General features: G+C 47.6%; 1 protein-coding gene across 1 annotated transcript in view; it reads right to left on the bottom strand.

Moving 5' to 3' along the window:
* The window catches only part of slit1a (slit homolog 1a (Drosophila)), an 87,659-nt gene that overhangs the window by 63,527 nt on the left and 8,447 nt on the right, over positions 1-15,685 (bottom strand). Inside the window, exons 2-4 of the mRNA XM_078288593.1 lie at positions 11,702-11,773; positions 9,138-9,209; positions 7,432-7,503 (exon numbers count right to left, since the gene is read on the bottom strand). Of these exons, the coding sequence (XP_078144719.1) occupies positions 7,432-7,503; positions 9,138-9,209; positions 11,702-11,773 (216 nt within the window). The remainder of the gene's footprint in view (positions 1-7,431; positions 7,504-9,137; positions 9,210-11,701; positions 11,774-15,685) is intronic.

The raw sequence follows: 15,685 nt of genomic DNA, 5'->3' as shown, positions 1-15,685 counted from the left end.
GAGAATAAAGGGATGCGCCTAAAGCCTATAATTACATACACACACACAACTAAAAATCCAAAAATCTCTTTCCATCCGATACACCGCACTTTTCCCAAGCGCTGGATAAGATCTTCTTCACCAAAAAACTGAAGCACTTTTTGGACCATTTCACCTCACCCAACTCCTTCTCTTCTCAGTGTCTTTCCCTCAGAAAATGTAAACAGCCTGAGTCTGAGCGCCGCAGAGCATTGGTTGCCACAGCAGCAAATCAGCAGGAGGTGGGCAAAGTGTGTGCCTGGTGTGCAGTGGCGTTTGCGTGATTACATGTGTGTGTGTGTGTGTGTGTGTGTGTGTGTGTGTGTGTGTGTGTGTGTGTGTGTGTGTGTGAGGGCATAATTTGCCCTGCAGTTTGTTTGTTTGTTCTTTTTAAATCTCTGACTGAATCAGAGACAGAGCCTCAGGCCACAGGATAGGGCTGGAGCAATCATTTATCGTATGTGTGTGGGTTTACTGGGCATGTGCGCTGGGCAACACACGCGTATGTGTGGGCAGCTCCCTGCCTCTTCCTGCTTCAGAGGATGTTGGGAAGGGTTTCGGTCCCCCTCCACCCCCCCCTCCCCTCCTCCACCCAAGGGAGGAGAGGCTGTGTTTGGGTCTGCTTGGGGAGCCTCCAACACTGCGCTCCGGCCTCCCAAGTCCTGCCCCTAACAGCTCATAACTAGAGATTACACACAGATACTGTCGTCGTCCCGCTAAGCCCTCGACACGTGACAGGATAGCCTCCACATGATGATCCAGAGCAGATAGTGTTAATCGAAACCCCAGATCTTATACGGGACCGTAACGAGATAGACAGATGCACTGAGTAAGGGAAACACCTAGCGCAGGGAGATTGCACTCTATTAAGGCTGTGATGAATGGACTGGATTTCTCATTCTGATAGCTGACGCAGGACTGAAAGGAGTGCTGCGTTCATACTCCGTGGCCTGCTTTGCTGTACAGAGCCATTATGCACACACATACACACACACACCTCCCCGTACACGCACACAACACACACAGACAGCCGGCACTATATGGGTTGTTATTCCTGGCTGAGGTTGCAGCATTCCTCAAACCCCCGCCAGTACAGAGAGATTCCAAGGAGTGTGTGTGTTTGGGCGTGCGTGTGTGTGTGTGTGTGTGTGTGTGTGTGTAAGGACATGAGGGCAGCCTTGTCTCCTGTGTATGTCACTTCCAATCTGGACCAGGCGAGGCCAGCCGTCACAGAGGCAAACTGTCGGCAGCAACACAGAGAGGAGGCCCCCTCGGCGGCTCCATGAGTGAAATCCCTGTGTGTGTATACTCATGACGGATCTAGACCACACTGTGATGTCTTATTCATGCCGTATCAATTCATAATGACCAGGCCAGTCCCCAATGCGAAGCGCGTGCACACACACACAAACAAACACGCACACATGCACATGATTAGTCGGTCATTGCAGAATGTAGAAATAAGATGCGTACGTGTGTATGTGCGTGTGTGTGTGTGTGTGTGTGAATATCTAGAGCATCAGAACTATAGACCAGCGGGTATGTAGAGCAATGTGTACCAGACGATGGACACACACAAAGTCACACACACTCACACACACACACAAAACAGCACTGATGTCCCAGCGCTTTAGTGTGAATATTTAACAAGCCTCAATCCATCTGTTCAATTATTCATGAGGAAGGACACAGAATCGTTAGTAAATACAAACACCACTGTTTCTCTCTCTCTCCCTCTGCATCTTTGCTGCTCTCTTTTGCATCTCTGACCGTCTCACTCTCTCTTTTTCACTTTCTTCTTCTGTCTCTGTTTTTCTCCTCTCTCTCTCCCTCTCTCTCTCCCGCTCTCTGTCTCTTTCTCTCTCCTTGCGCTGTGGTTGTGAATATTTCAGATGGCGGAGTGGTTTTTAAATTACCCCCTTTTGGCTTCCGCTCTCCTCACATGGTTTGGTCTGCGTTTCTCTCTCACACACGGTCCGACTCGTAAAGAAAACAGCGACAAGCCATAAAAGCCACTTTTACCAGCTGACAAGGACAGGGGCAGGAAGAGGGGCAGGGGCAAGGAGTGAAGGTTTGGTACGCTTGGCCACCAGGTCAGGTATCCCAAGTTACTGCAAAAACTCAAACTCTAACTCTGTGTCTAAAGGAGAGAGTAAGAGTTTTTTAATGCATTGCTTGCTTGTAGTTATTACCAAATCAAATTCAAATGGGAACAAATTCTTCATTATGGCGGGGACTATTTTCGGTGCTACGGAACTACTTTCCTGAGATCGCAAAGTGTTTACAGCCGGCTTATTAAGTTGTTTGAGGAAAAAGTCGGCCGGCCCGGTGCATCGCGATGATGAAATATGTTGCCCAGAGCAACGGCATGGCTCTTTGACGTGTTTTTAATCGTTTTTTTTATACAGTGGAGTTCTATGGCTGCTGGGACATGAGGCTTCATTGGGCACCGGCTACATGGACGAGACTTGTTGGCAAAACAAAATCATTGCTGATTTTGTTATTTTCATAGGATTTGTTGACAGTAAGCAATGCATTAAAAAACACCAGCCTTATCCTTTAAGTAGCCCGTTCTCCTAATCCATGCAGGTATGCCTTTATTGTGTCTCAAGTTAACTCTACTCACAGAAGTCTTTCCTGTCACTGTTTACTTAGTGTCAGACAAACCACAGTCAAAGACATGGAGCTAGAAATCAGGATGTCTGCCATCGATGGCACAGAAACCTCCTGATGAAGACGGGTTGCTATGGGGACCGGTGCCAAGTAGGGGCCCAAACGGTCCCCTGAGAGAGAGAGAGAGAGAGGGAGAGAGAGAGCAAGAGAGAGAGAGAGAGAGAGAGACCTAGCACGTCGAGGCAGGTCATTCATCAGCAGGGACAAAGAGAAGGAAACGACAAGACCAGCCTAGACCATTAACAGCCTGCCAGGCATGCACACGCACGCACACACACACACGCACACACACGCACATACACACACGCGCACACACACACACACGCACACACGCACACACACACTCATACACACACAGCAGTATTATACAAACACTTAAAGAGAGTCACGGGGAGAGAAAAAACACATTCACATCAGTCTTTCATGCAGTCATACACACAAAGTTAAACGCTGAAAGAGTTTAATTTGCCTGCAACACAAAGAAATCTTGGAACACCAGAGTTAGTTTCCAAGCCAATCAACAGCAGTCTGCATCAAATCAAATGGGAAAATACTATATCGCTGAACGCTAAGAGAGAGTGGAATAAATGGGACAGAGAGATGATATATAGATTTGATGATAGTGCACATTATTTGTTATTCTAGACCTCCGTCCTCCCAAACAATTCCTTCATCTCACACTGAGCTACCGTTCCCTAAGCATCAACCAGTCAACAAACAGAAAACACAGCATCCCTCCAACACAAACACAGAACAGGCAGCTCTGCATCAACACATACTTAAAGCAGCTCTTTTATCTACAGAAAAAGCCATATAAAGAACGTAATCCCTCGTGTACGCCTGCCATCCACACATTAGCACACAGAGATGCAATTATAGTGTTATTCTGTGTGTCTGTTTGTGTCTAATTAGTGTTATTCTACATTCTCTCTCTCTCTCTCTCTCTCGCTCATGTGTGTGTGCACGTGTGTGAGAGTGTGTGTGTGTCTCCCAGCCAGCCTCTCAGTGTGTGTGTTTAGGGTTTGTGTATATCAGGCTATCCCGTCGTCAAGCATTAACACGAAAATGAAGGCTGGAAAAAAAGAAGCTGAAAGGGAGATGAGACACTCCCCTCTTCCCCACCTCCACCCCCCTTGCGAGGGTTTCCTTTGGTCCCCCGTAGTGCAGGTAGAGCCACACCCTTCCCTCCTCCCTTATACCTCACACGGTGCTACTAAATGGAACGCCTCTCCTACCATCGCCACCCACCCACCCTGTCATTCCCTACCCTCCACCCCCCCATAATATCGTGTGTTGCCCATTAATGTGAGCAGCACTCATTCAGACAAGCCTGTGTTGATGCTGGTGTTTGTTTGTGGCTGCAAACGGGCAACACGGTGATCAAAAACCGCAAAATGCCCCTTCTCCTCCTCCGCCCCCGACCCCCCATCCCGAGCCCAAACCAGATGCTATTCCCCGGGGCCAGCTATCAGGCTAGCTACTCTAACCCGCCCCCCCCCCCCCTTCCCCTTCACTGCTTTATTCACCTCTCCTTCTCTCCGTCCCGCGGTCCTTCCTTCCTCCTGCTCTCCCACTGCGAACACGCACTAATTACAGACATGGATGAGTAGATTACAGATCTGAACTGCAGTGGGAGTGGGTTGTGGGTGGGGGGTGGGGGGGGGGCACAGAAGAAGTGAGGGGCGGTGGGCTGGGGGCAACAGGTCGTTAACAGTGATGGATGCAACTCTATTTTCACTGTTATTGTTCACCGATGTTCTGCGCTGCGCCTCTCACCTCTGCGCCGCCGTTCCCATGCCTTCTCATCGCTGCCATCCATCACAGCCAGCTTTAACCAACTCTAACTATCTCTAATAATCTCTAATCAACTCCAATCAGCTCCAATTATCTCTCCTCTGCCGCTCATGCATCAGTGTCTCTCTTATCTCTCAGGCGTGGGGAGAGATGGGGAGGTGCGGGGGTGTAGATAGAGAGGTAGACTGTTCGCTCTCAAAACAGAATGCACAGTGAGCAGCTCAGTCAAACTGTACCACACCACCTCCACCCTCTGTTTTGTGCAGAAATGGCCTATAGTGCACTATTCCAGCATAAATACACTTCTCAGAAAGTAAAATGATTTATACTTGTATATTCAAATCATTCAAATCATGTGTATTCGACCAAGGTACTTGCTTTAACAGAATTCTTGTTGCTAAAGATGAAAAAATACTGATGAATCTGAGTTTCTCCTTATTTTCCTTGTAGGCTTTCAAAACAACTAGCGTCATTTTGCAAACTCTCTGTTCTCAGCAACAATACGTGCTCTAATTCTCCATCCGCCCTTTGTAGTGAAAACTCCTCATTACCCCACTGGCTTAATGACTGCATGGGAGTGAAGTGTTTAAACCTCCCCACAACACAACAGTCCTCCGCTCATTTAACCGACAGCCTTTTATTAACCCAGCTAGCTCTTCCTCAAAAGTTTAATGAGAGCAACAAACTCGTCTGCTATCCCTGCTTCACTCCCGCCATCTACTGTATCCCCTGTCCTCCTTTCTGTTTGTCCTCTCAGCAGGATTTCTGAGACAAATAGGCACATTGTTATACAAGCTTCTCCCCAAACACTCATTCCAGAATGAACAAAATGAGAAAGAGGGGCAGAAGAGACGGATAGGAAGAGTAAAAAGGAGAGAAAGAGAGAAGGAGGGGGGGGGCAATTAATCCTCCATGCAAGAGCAGAGAAACCATCTGGGTTAGTGCTCCACCTGAGGGCAGCGGGCTTTCACATTAACCCCTCTTGTTAGGACCGTAAAGGCAGACCCTAACAAGCCCCTGTGAGCACTTAGAGCAAGTGCAAAGACACACATACAAACATGTATGCACCCATAGATTATATTTCTCTCTATGTCTCTCTCTCTCTCTCTCTCCCTCTCTCACACACACACACACACACACATGGAATAGCGGCGCAAGTCTTCCTCAGGGAGCTGAGAGCCTTTTAAGTCCATTAAAAGCTGCTGGCGGGAGCGAGACGGGGCTGTAACCTAACCGCGTCCGTCTGGAACCAGAACCCATGGTGTGGCCCAGATGCACAGCTCAGGAGTTAAGAAACACATTAGGAAAAAGCTTTGTCTTCTACTCCAGTTCCTGGTTCCACGCTGCTAGACCTAATCTTTAACAAGCGCTAGAAGTTTCTTCTAAAGCAGTTACTGCCAATCATCTGTCAGCCCCATAAAGTGTGCATTATTTTCGATTTCGTCATGGGGCTACACTGAACATTTGCTTAACCGTTAAAGAATGTACGTCACTTCCACACCTGAAAAGTACACTTCGAGGTCCATTACGGTTCTCTTTTATCCAGTCAAGGACAAAGAACAAATGAGTGTATACACAGACACATAGCGAATCGATTAAGCAGTGTTAAACAAAGTCTTATTCTCCAGAACGTGGCAGAGAAGCCAGCGCTAGGTTTAGAATAATGAGCGTGAAGTTAGATTGGATGAAACAGGGGAGCTGTGTTAGCACAATCCTCTGGCTGCTGGCAGCGCCCGCTGCTCCAGATGGACTAATCACGGTTGTTCAAGGCCATCCGCTGGTCTGGAAGCCCTCAGTTTGCTCTGTGTCTGCTCCAGCTAGACAGACACTCAGTACCGCTCAGCGCTAGTGAGTCACAAGTGGGCCAGCCTTGCCCCAAGTGATGAGGCTTTGCCCCAGAGCTCTACAGGTTGGCTTCGGCATAATGATAGGTGACGTGGGGAGATAGTTGCGAGGAAGTGACAGATAGATTCAAGATGGTGTTTAACATCAAAAGCATGATAAACGGACGGAGGGCTGAGGTTGGGATCATGGGTTAGGAGTACTACTATGTGGATAGAAGGGAGGGAAATGATTTTTCCGTGTCCCACTGTTTCATTATTCCCAGATGCTCCAGGTAATCTGAACTGGCATAATGGGAGCTGGAATGATCAGCCAGCAACAGGGACACTGATTATCCCCAGGAAAAAAGAAAATCGAGCCTCGTTACAGATGGGAATAAAAGTTTAGCATTAGTCTGGGATGGCCTCACTGTATGGGGTGTATGAGTGTGAGGGTGTGTGGGTGTGTGACAGTACGGGACTGGCCTTAACAAGTGGAAACCGAATGAAGACTGTGATGGCACATTACATTCATAGGATGGGGGTATACGGTTCCTCTGGCAGACTGAGCTTTGGGGACCTCTCCAGTGACATAAAACGACCTCATTAAGTAACACAGACATCCTTTCACCTGGAACACAGTTCAAAGTCTAATGTCTCCCTTTCAGTTCAGTTCCACAAGCCCCGCCATCACACCAACTCCCCGTCACCAGTGGATTCACACACAAACCAACAGACTAGCACAGAGAATCTGCAGATGACTTGGCACGAAGGCCCAACGACCTGCGAGGAACTCATGGATTTCTACTCATCCAGTCCATTTTGACTCCCAAACAATAAAAATCACAGGACACACACATACTTCCTCTACTGAGGTAGATCATTAGATGTGGTGAGATTCCAGCAAGTGCAATTACATCGGAATTGTTCTTTAATTGCGTTTTAAACTACACCAAACCAAAGCCAGCACCCATCACAGTTACTGAAACTATGCTGCACGCAGTAATGTCGTGCAGTACAAGATATACTCTTTTTGACTGTGACAAAGATAGATAGATAGAGTGTTTGTGCACTGACAGAGAAGAAGAGTGAGCATCTACTGAGGTTAAAAAGTGAGTGTACTTACAGTCGGGACAGGGCAGGGTTCTTCTGAAACAGCAACTCAGGAAGCTGCTGCAGTTGATTACGGTTCAGACGCCTGCGGCAGGGAAAACATATGATCAACCAGTGAGTGTGTGTGTGTGTGTGTGTGTGTGTGTATGTCTGCGTGTGTGTGTGTGTGTGTGTGTGTGTGTCCTTGAGTGGGTGTGAATAATTTCTGCTAGCTGCTGTAGAATCGGCTTAGCCACAGGCTATTGTATTTCAGTGCTGCGCTGAATGTCACATAAATATCCAACCGAAAGTTCAGGGAAATTAAACTGCTAGTCAGAGACAGTGCCGTAAATTATCTCTGCACAGTTAAATTACAATGCTACGCCGAGAAGAATTCAGCGCTCTGCTGACTTTCCCAGACGGAACAGCAACATTCCCATTCGAACAAGTGAATTAGAGCCATCAGTTATCTGAACATGAACAGATTGTATCTGTGGTGAACTATCAAAACAACGTGTTTCTAAATAACTTTAAAGGAGATGGATGAGCCTATTCAGGCCCAAAGCAGCATCGACAGGATTGGTGGTTGGCACTAGACTCCTCCATGTCAAACAACTAACGTCCAAGACTGGCAGGCTTTATGCAAATACAACAATTAAGCCAATGAGGAACAGACTGTTGCTAATCTGTTGGAAACCGCAGCTTTCTCCCCTCTGAATGGCCCATTGGAGGCACATGGGAGTGAATGGCTGTGGCTGTGGCAGAGAGGGGCTGTGAATCTGAAAGGCAGGCCGCTGCCGTGCCGTCAGACACATTTAGACAGATGTTGGGCCCTGTGCCATACACTGTATACAGAGAAGAGAGCTTAGCCAGCTGAGGTGGAGATTTAGTGCGTAATGGGCATTAATGGTCTGTTGCTGCTCCGTTCACACTGAACTGTACCTGCTGGTGGGTTAGTGGCTTTTATACATCAGAGAAACGAGCCGCTTCATTTCCACATTGGTCTGGCACATGGTTATGTCTAGCCAATGTTTGGGATCAGTGGAATATGGAGCAGGAGAGAAAGGCAAGCAGCACAGACTACGGAGCACGGCCTCAAATTTGGTAATGTAAATTGTTACTGTGGGTTTCAGATCAGGGGAAAGTCTTTTATAAGTTAACCACTATGTGTGCATGCCTGCATGCGTCCATAAAGTCATCTGCTGTGCACGTGTCCATGTGGGTAGCACTATTGATTTGCTAATGAGCCTGGCTGAGGTGTGGTTGACTGTGTTTGTCTGTGTGTTTTCCCAGCCGGTTTACAAGCTGTTGAGGAGTCCTGGTGCTGTCCAAATGAGCCAGGGCCTGCGGTGGGGAGGCCAACAGTCTGAGCCCACACAACCCACTGAGGGCATTCCTGGTGGGCAAAGCTAATAAAACGTACCCCCAGCCTATACTATACCCTCTCAGCACCATCTGACCACAATGGAATGACAAGGAAGTACCTCACACTCTATCCACCACTTATGGTTGATTCCTCCTCTGTTATTCACATTACGCTCAATGGAGTACAAATCGTTATTACTCTTGCAGTTCGTAGACAAAGTTGTCTAGTATACTCACAAGGGGTGAAAATTTCATTTTGAAATTCAACTGACTGAAGTGAAATTAAGCCCAATGATGCAGTTTAAAAAAAAGGAAAGAAATAAGAGAAAAATGTGTTATTTCTGGTGTCTACAAGCAACCCTGGGTGGTACTCACAGTCTCTCCAGCTCCTTCATGTCATCAAAAGCTCCACGCTCGATCACCCCAATCTGGTTCTCCATCAGCTGCCTGCAGAGAGACAAAACACAAAGAAAGAAAGAAAGAGAGAGAGAGAGAGAGAGAGAGAGAGAGAGAGAGAGAGAGAGAGACTTAGAAGCTAGCTGATACAGTGCAGCTTTGACTTTTTATGGGCCTGTGGACTGTCACCCCTGCTTGTTACAAAGTGTAGAGAAGTGTAGAGATGTGGGCGTTTGGGTGGCAAGACTTCTTGTAGCATGTGTACTCAAGGTGGCTACAACACCTCACACACACACACATACACACACACACACACACACACACACACACACACACATATACACACACCGGGCAGTGGTGCGGACCGGGGGCACAGTGTGGAATCTTGGCAAAGGAAGCAGGGAGAGCAGCCAGGAAAGTTTTCCAAGGTGGCTCAGAAAGTGTGGGTCTGGGCTCTGGTGTGGTCCACTGGGTGCAGGGGGTGGGTGGAGGCAAGAGGAAAGGTAGGCAGGGGGTCAGAGAGTGTGAGAGGGGAAACTGAGGTGGGCTCCAAGGCTTTACAATTGGCAGGATCAAGGGAAAGAGGGCTGTGTGTGTGAGTATGTGTGTGCTGAACAGCATAGTTGGACAGTATCAGTGCTGCAGGCTTCAAACTACATCAAGTATATCAGTCATACACAAACAAACATGAATACACACACATACATACACACACACACACAAACATGCAGGCACGCAGCCTTTCCTCACCTACACTGCCAAAGCTAACGCACAAAAAAAAAGCCTGGGATGGTTTTGGAAGTGTTACAATAACACAAGGTCGGGAAGGAGAGAAAAGCGTCCAGCAGCTTTAGAAGCAACAAGAGCTTTCCTTCATTACGTATACAACTGTTCTGTGTTGAAGGCAACCTCTCATGTCTCCTGTGAGGCCTCGCCGCGCTGCAACTCAGCAGTCTGGGCTTCCTCCCCATCGAATATAAATGCTAATCACTGTTCGCACTCCATAAACATAGAGAGAAAAGTGCAATTCACCTCCGATCTCTGTCTCATGAATTTAGATGGAAATGAAAAAAAAGAGATGAGTACTTTTGAATTGAGGAAACTTTTTTTTTTAACAGACAGTCTGAGCTCTTCAATCTCTGTGGTCTCTTTCTATCCACTTTTCTGATTGTTCCTCTGTTGCTCTGTTTTTCCACGCGCACACACACACACACACGCACGCACACACACACACACACACTGCTGTTATGTGCCGGCCAGCCTCTCAGTGCCAGACAATCAGACAGAGAGATAGAGAGTGGTGGAGGTAAATCAGCTGGGTTTAGACTGACAGGCTGGCTGGCAGCTGACTGTAAAGATAAACCTCCGTTCCTGTTGGACCCCCCCTTAGGGTTGTCCAGGGGTCAACAAGATCAAAGGTCAACCCACTGTTAGTCTTCATGCTGCCGACCCATAGAGGTCAGACCCTCCCCAATATACACACAAGACACACACACGGACACACACAAACACACACCTACACCATGTTAATCTTCTTCATGTATGATGTTGACTGACATTTTTCAGAGAGGGAGCAGTGTGTGTGAGTCTATGTGTGTGTGTGTGTGTTTGTGTTATAGCTGGGGGTAGTGCAGTGGTAGCTGTGGGGGAATCAGAGGGTTTACAGCCATGGAGGTTCTGTCTTTAGTAACCCTGCAAGGAGTTGTTTCCTTCTTACTTGCCGGTGACAAGCTGGCGACATGAAGGCATTTAACCTCCACGTGGGGGGAGGTGGTGGCCGAGAAAAGGAGGTATGCGGAGGGAGAGGAGAGGCGAAAAGGAGCGGTGGAAACAAGCGGGCTGAAGTTGGGAACGAAGGGGAGGATAGGGGGGATGGGTGACTAACGATAAGGCTCTAAAATAGTTGGGCTTCGCTGAGCAGTAGGAATTATGTGCAGCTCGCGTTACATTTAAAACATGTACAGGTCTGCGCAGCTTCCCCTTCGCCGGGGTTTTTAACACCTATAGCACAATTCACAAGCGCGTGCACACACATGCACGCACATATACACTTTACAACCACTTTAACACTATTACCTGAAGTCACAAGTGCTGTTTAATTTCACCGTGGAGGGAGTCAGTGGCTTCACCTGCATGTGTTAACTGTGTTGAGGGCCTATTTAGGACTGATGCTTGTGTATACACTACTTGTCAGTGTGTGGGAATATAGGGTAAGTGTGTGTGTGTGTTTCTAAGGGAGGATAAGTACTACTACAGTACACAAATTACAGTGAGAGTGAAGTCCATTATATCACTAGTTGCAGTCACTCAGCAGCTTAATGTACTCTGGAGGAGCACTCTTGACAAGAGCATCTCCACTCCACTGTGTTTATGCTAATTTGAACATTTCCAGCAAGTCTGTAAAACATGTGAGCTGCAAGGGTAGATATGCATGAACAAATAAATCAGACGCCGACTTGCACCACACACACACACACACACACAAACATCTCGTCACATTACATCACACAATCAGGCACATGAATATGAGGGCAATTACTTACAGAACACGGAGGTACTTGAGTCCGGCAAAGTCGCTCTTGGTGATCCGTGTGAGATTATTCCCATTCAGCTCCCTGCAAAGACAAACACAAATGAATAATTGATCTGGATTCTCCCTCTGGGCCTGCTCAGCCTGGTGACTAACAGAGCAATCAGTGGCACAGAGGCTACTTGGTCTACTGATACCTGAGTCACACTTTTATGCTGAAGGTGCATACATAACCACACACTGCACACATATGCACATCCATGCACACACACACACACACACACACACACACACACACACACACACACACACACAATGCCCTAGGCTGTGTGCCAAGGCATACTGTAAGCAGAATGTCTTGCTTTCAGCGCTGGGGTTTCTATGAAATGCAAATTGCCCTGGTTTTGTGTTTGTATGCTAGACATTTATTACAGAGAAGAAACTGAAAGGATGTGTTAAAGGGAAGTTTGCCCTCCGTTCTAATGCTACAGGGGTTTCAAACCGAGATATTAGAAGCCCCATTAAAATGGAATCCACATCTGAGCTGCCTGCTTGTCTTTCTATTCCAGCCCTCGCCCCCAACAACCCCCCCTCCTCCCCTTCTCTGTCTGCCACCTCCTTCTACTATTGGTGGGGATTAGCAGGAGCCGGTGGAGGGGATTTGGGCAGGGCCACAAGGCCAGCAAGCTAAGTGCTGTGGATATAATGGGAGCAGCCTCCCTGCTGAGAGCTGGCCCTCACTGGAAATGGTGGGAGAGAGGGAATAATAGATAAAGAGGAAGGTTTTGAACTTGCCATTTCGTTCTTAGGGCTAACGGCCCTCCATTGGCTGGCAATAATTCTTTCCAAAGCAACATGCATTCAACGATTCCAATGGCAGCATGCTGAACTTGAGAGTGATATCCTCAGAGGTTTGGTGGGCTGCCTGTGCTGACATGAGAAGGGATTGTATTGTCTTCTGTTGCCACAGAAAACCATGGAAAACATGTTTTTGTTTTTTTTAACCACTGTAGCACTGATTGCATCCTCATGACAAAAGATAGCAGGCAATGCACGCCAGCCATACAAGCCATCCAGGTGAAAAGCGTTGAGAGAAATCATAATCTGCAGTGTTTCTCTATGCTACTGCGTCTCCTCAGCATTGCATGGGTCCAGCCTACTTCCCCGCCCCCCCCCCCTTCCCCGCCCCCCTAGAGCACAACCAAAAAGCTGGTTCCAAATCTACGCCGAAAGCACCGGTCTCTCTCCCTTAGTCACTCTCTCCTTCTCTCGTCTAATGACCACTCCAGGGACTGTAGTGCTATGCAGTGCGCAAGAGAACGGTCATTACAGACAGATGGTGTATGTGTGTATGTGTGCATGTGCGTGTCTGTGTGTGTGTGTGTGTACACAGGTGCATCGACAGGCCAAACGACAGGGCCACGGGAAATAAATAATGGACTGAGCTTCATTAGCCTGGGCTCCGATACACACATGTGCTGCTCATTACAGGTGCTTACGCAAACACACACACACATACGCACACACACACACTTCTGAGTTCCCAATGTCTTATCTTCGGGGTGGCCATTGCTCATGACACCCGGAGGAGCTGAAGGATGTAGAAAAAAAAGGGAAAGTTGGAGGAGGAGGAAGGGGAGAGAGATAGGAGAGAGGGTTAAAGTGAGGAGTAGCTGGGGGAATCTGTGGGAAAATGACTCAGACACATAAACAAGCGAACTGACACTTTTCCCCTGTTCAGCAACGAGGTCTTGCTTAATCCTCTAATCAGAGACATGCCACAGTTTCTGAATGCACTCCAGGGAGTGACTAATCACAGAAATAGCTGTGCCACAATATTGAATTATTTGAAGAAATATGAGGTAGTCAGTCACTCCACGCAACTTCCACTCACTATCAGGTAGTACTCCATTTTGGATCCTAAACAGCCGAAGCATGGATTCAGCAAGTGATGCTGAAACATTGCACAGGGATCTTGGTAAATTTTTCGGCAACATATTCATGTTACAAACATTCTGTTCCACGTCATCCCAAAGACACTTTATTGGTTTGAGATCCGGGCACTGAACTAAAGATACTGCCATGTGCCTAGAACCATCTGGAGACGATGGCACATTATCCTGCTGGAAGTTTCCATTTGAAAAAGGACAGACTGTGGCCATGAAGGGATGCACATGGTCAGCAACAATGTTTAGGTACGCAGTGGCATTCAAGTGGTATTAAGGGGCCAATAAATGCTGTTTATGCCAAATTCTGACCTTGCCTTCAGCATGTTGCAACAGAAACCAGGATTTGTCAGACCAGGCAACGTTTTTCCACTCTTCAGTTGTCCAGTTTTGGTGATCACATGCCCACTGTAGCTTCATCTTCTTGTTCTTAGCTGACAGGAGTGGAACCCGGCGTGGCCTTTTGCTGCTGCAGCTCATCCGCTTCACGATTTGAACAGTACATTATGAGATAACATTCTGCAGACAACTGTTGTACTGGGCTGGTATTTGCATACTTGCCACTGACTAGGTGTTTTTTTGTTTATTGCATCATTCTCAGTAAACTCTTTTGGCACAACTATCGTGTGCCAAAATCCCAGGAGGGCAGCTGTTTCTGAGATGCTGGAACAGACAGGTCTGGCACTAACAATCATACTACATTTAAAGTCACAAGTCTTTGCTCATTGTAACGTTTAGTCGAACAGAAACTGAATCTCTTGATGCTATCTGCATGCTTTATAGTTATGTTTTATTTATATGTGAGTCACTGTCTGTGGGAGCGAGCTGTATGCGTAAACAGGGAGTTGTACCTAATAAAGGGGATACTGGGGCCTGGGGGGAGCTTTTTATGAGAGAGGGAGATGAGCAAAGCACATGGTGTACACAGGCCACACCTCCAAGGGGCCTGACCCCACCTGAGGATGTCTCCTCGCCCAAGGGTGACAACTGTCTCTGAGGTAACCTGCCAAATCTACTCCCCTGTCTGTGAGGTTCCTCCGGTGCTCCGGTCAATGGAAAGGAGCTGGGATTCACATCAGATCGAGACGGGAAGGAAACACAAGCTCATGCACGCACACACACACACACACACACACACACACACATACACAACCACACAAGCTGTAGCAGCACACAAGTCAAATGGTCAGTGAAGTCTGATGCTGAAGTCTGAAGTTCTACATGGCTGAAAGAATCTAGCTGAACCCTCAACTTAAATCTGTCCTATTGACTTACAGAGGGGTGAGAGTATATGGACTCTAAAGACATGCAGTGTTCCATATACTCCATATAGTCTGGAGTCAGTGGTGCTAGTCTCTGTGTTACACCGACTCCACAGGTGGCCACAGTTAGGATTCTGCTGTCTAAATAAAGGCAAAGTATGCCAAAGTAATACACGCCGTCCACTTATCACAGAAAAATCTGCTGTGTATTAACCACAGTATCAGGCACGGGTATTTTACAGTCAACGGAGGCTAAGCAACGGCTTTTGGCACAGCAGTAAAGGCGCGCTCACTCCCTTCATAGACAGATGTTTTCTAGTGCTGAGTTTGTGCGGGTCTTAACATTGCAGCACTGCAGACGTATTACTTTAGAGGCTGAACATTATTAGGTATCATTCCCCTATTCCTACAGTGCAGGATTTCCACCACCAACTGCTTCAGTCAAATCCATTCCATCCTCTGGAAACGCTGTGAGGATTCCCAGCGCTGACACACTTCCTGGAGAGCGGGTGGATTTATGACATCACTATCTAATCCTTCTTCATCTCCTTTCCCCAGCCGACTGATGGCTGGGAGTACTTCCTGGTGCACTCTCCCCGGGGTGGACATGCGTCGGTTGCGCTCGGCCGCGCCACATCTCTATAACTCAAAGGGGCTCGGAGCACTGCTACAACACTGAAAAACTCATTATGTTTATTTCTGCCAGCTGCTGGGGTCCCTCGGCCGAGGGGGGGACCTGGTTTGAATTGAGCAACATTACATGAAATGGAACCCGAGGACTGGAGGGAG

This window comes from Centroberyx gerrardi, chromosome 15, assembly GCF_048128805.1.
Source record: "Centroberyx gerrardi isolate f3 chromosome 15, fCenGer3.hap1.cur.20231027, whole genome shotgun sequence".
In the NCBI taxonomy this organism is placed as follows: Eukaryota; Metazoa; Chordata; class Actinopteri; order Beryciformes; family Berycidae; genus Centroberyx; species Centroberyx gerrardi.
The sequence above is the reverse complement of the archived record's forward strand: the minus strand, read 5'-3'. Positions and strand labels throughout refer to the sequence as shown.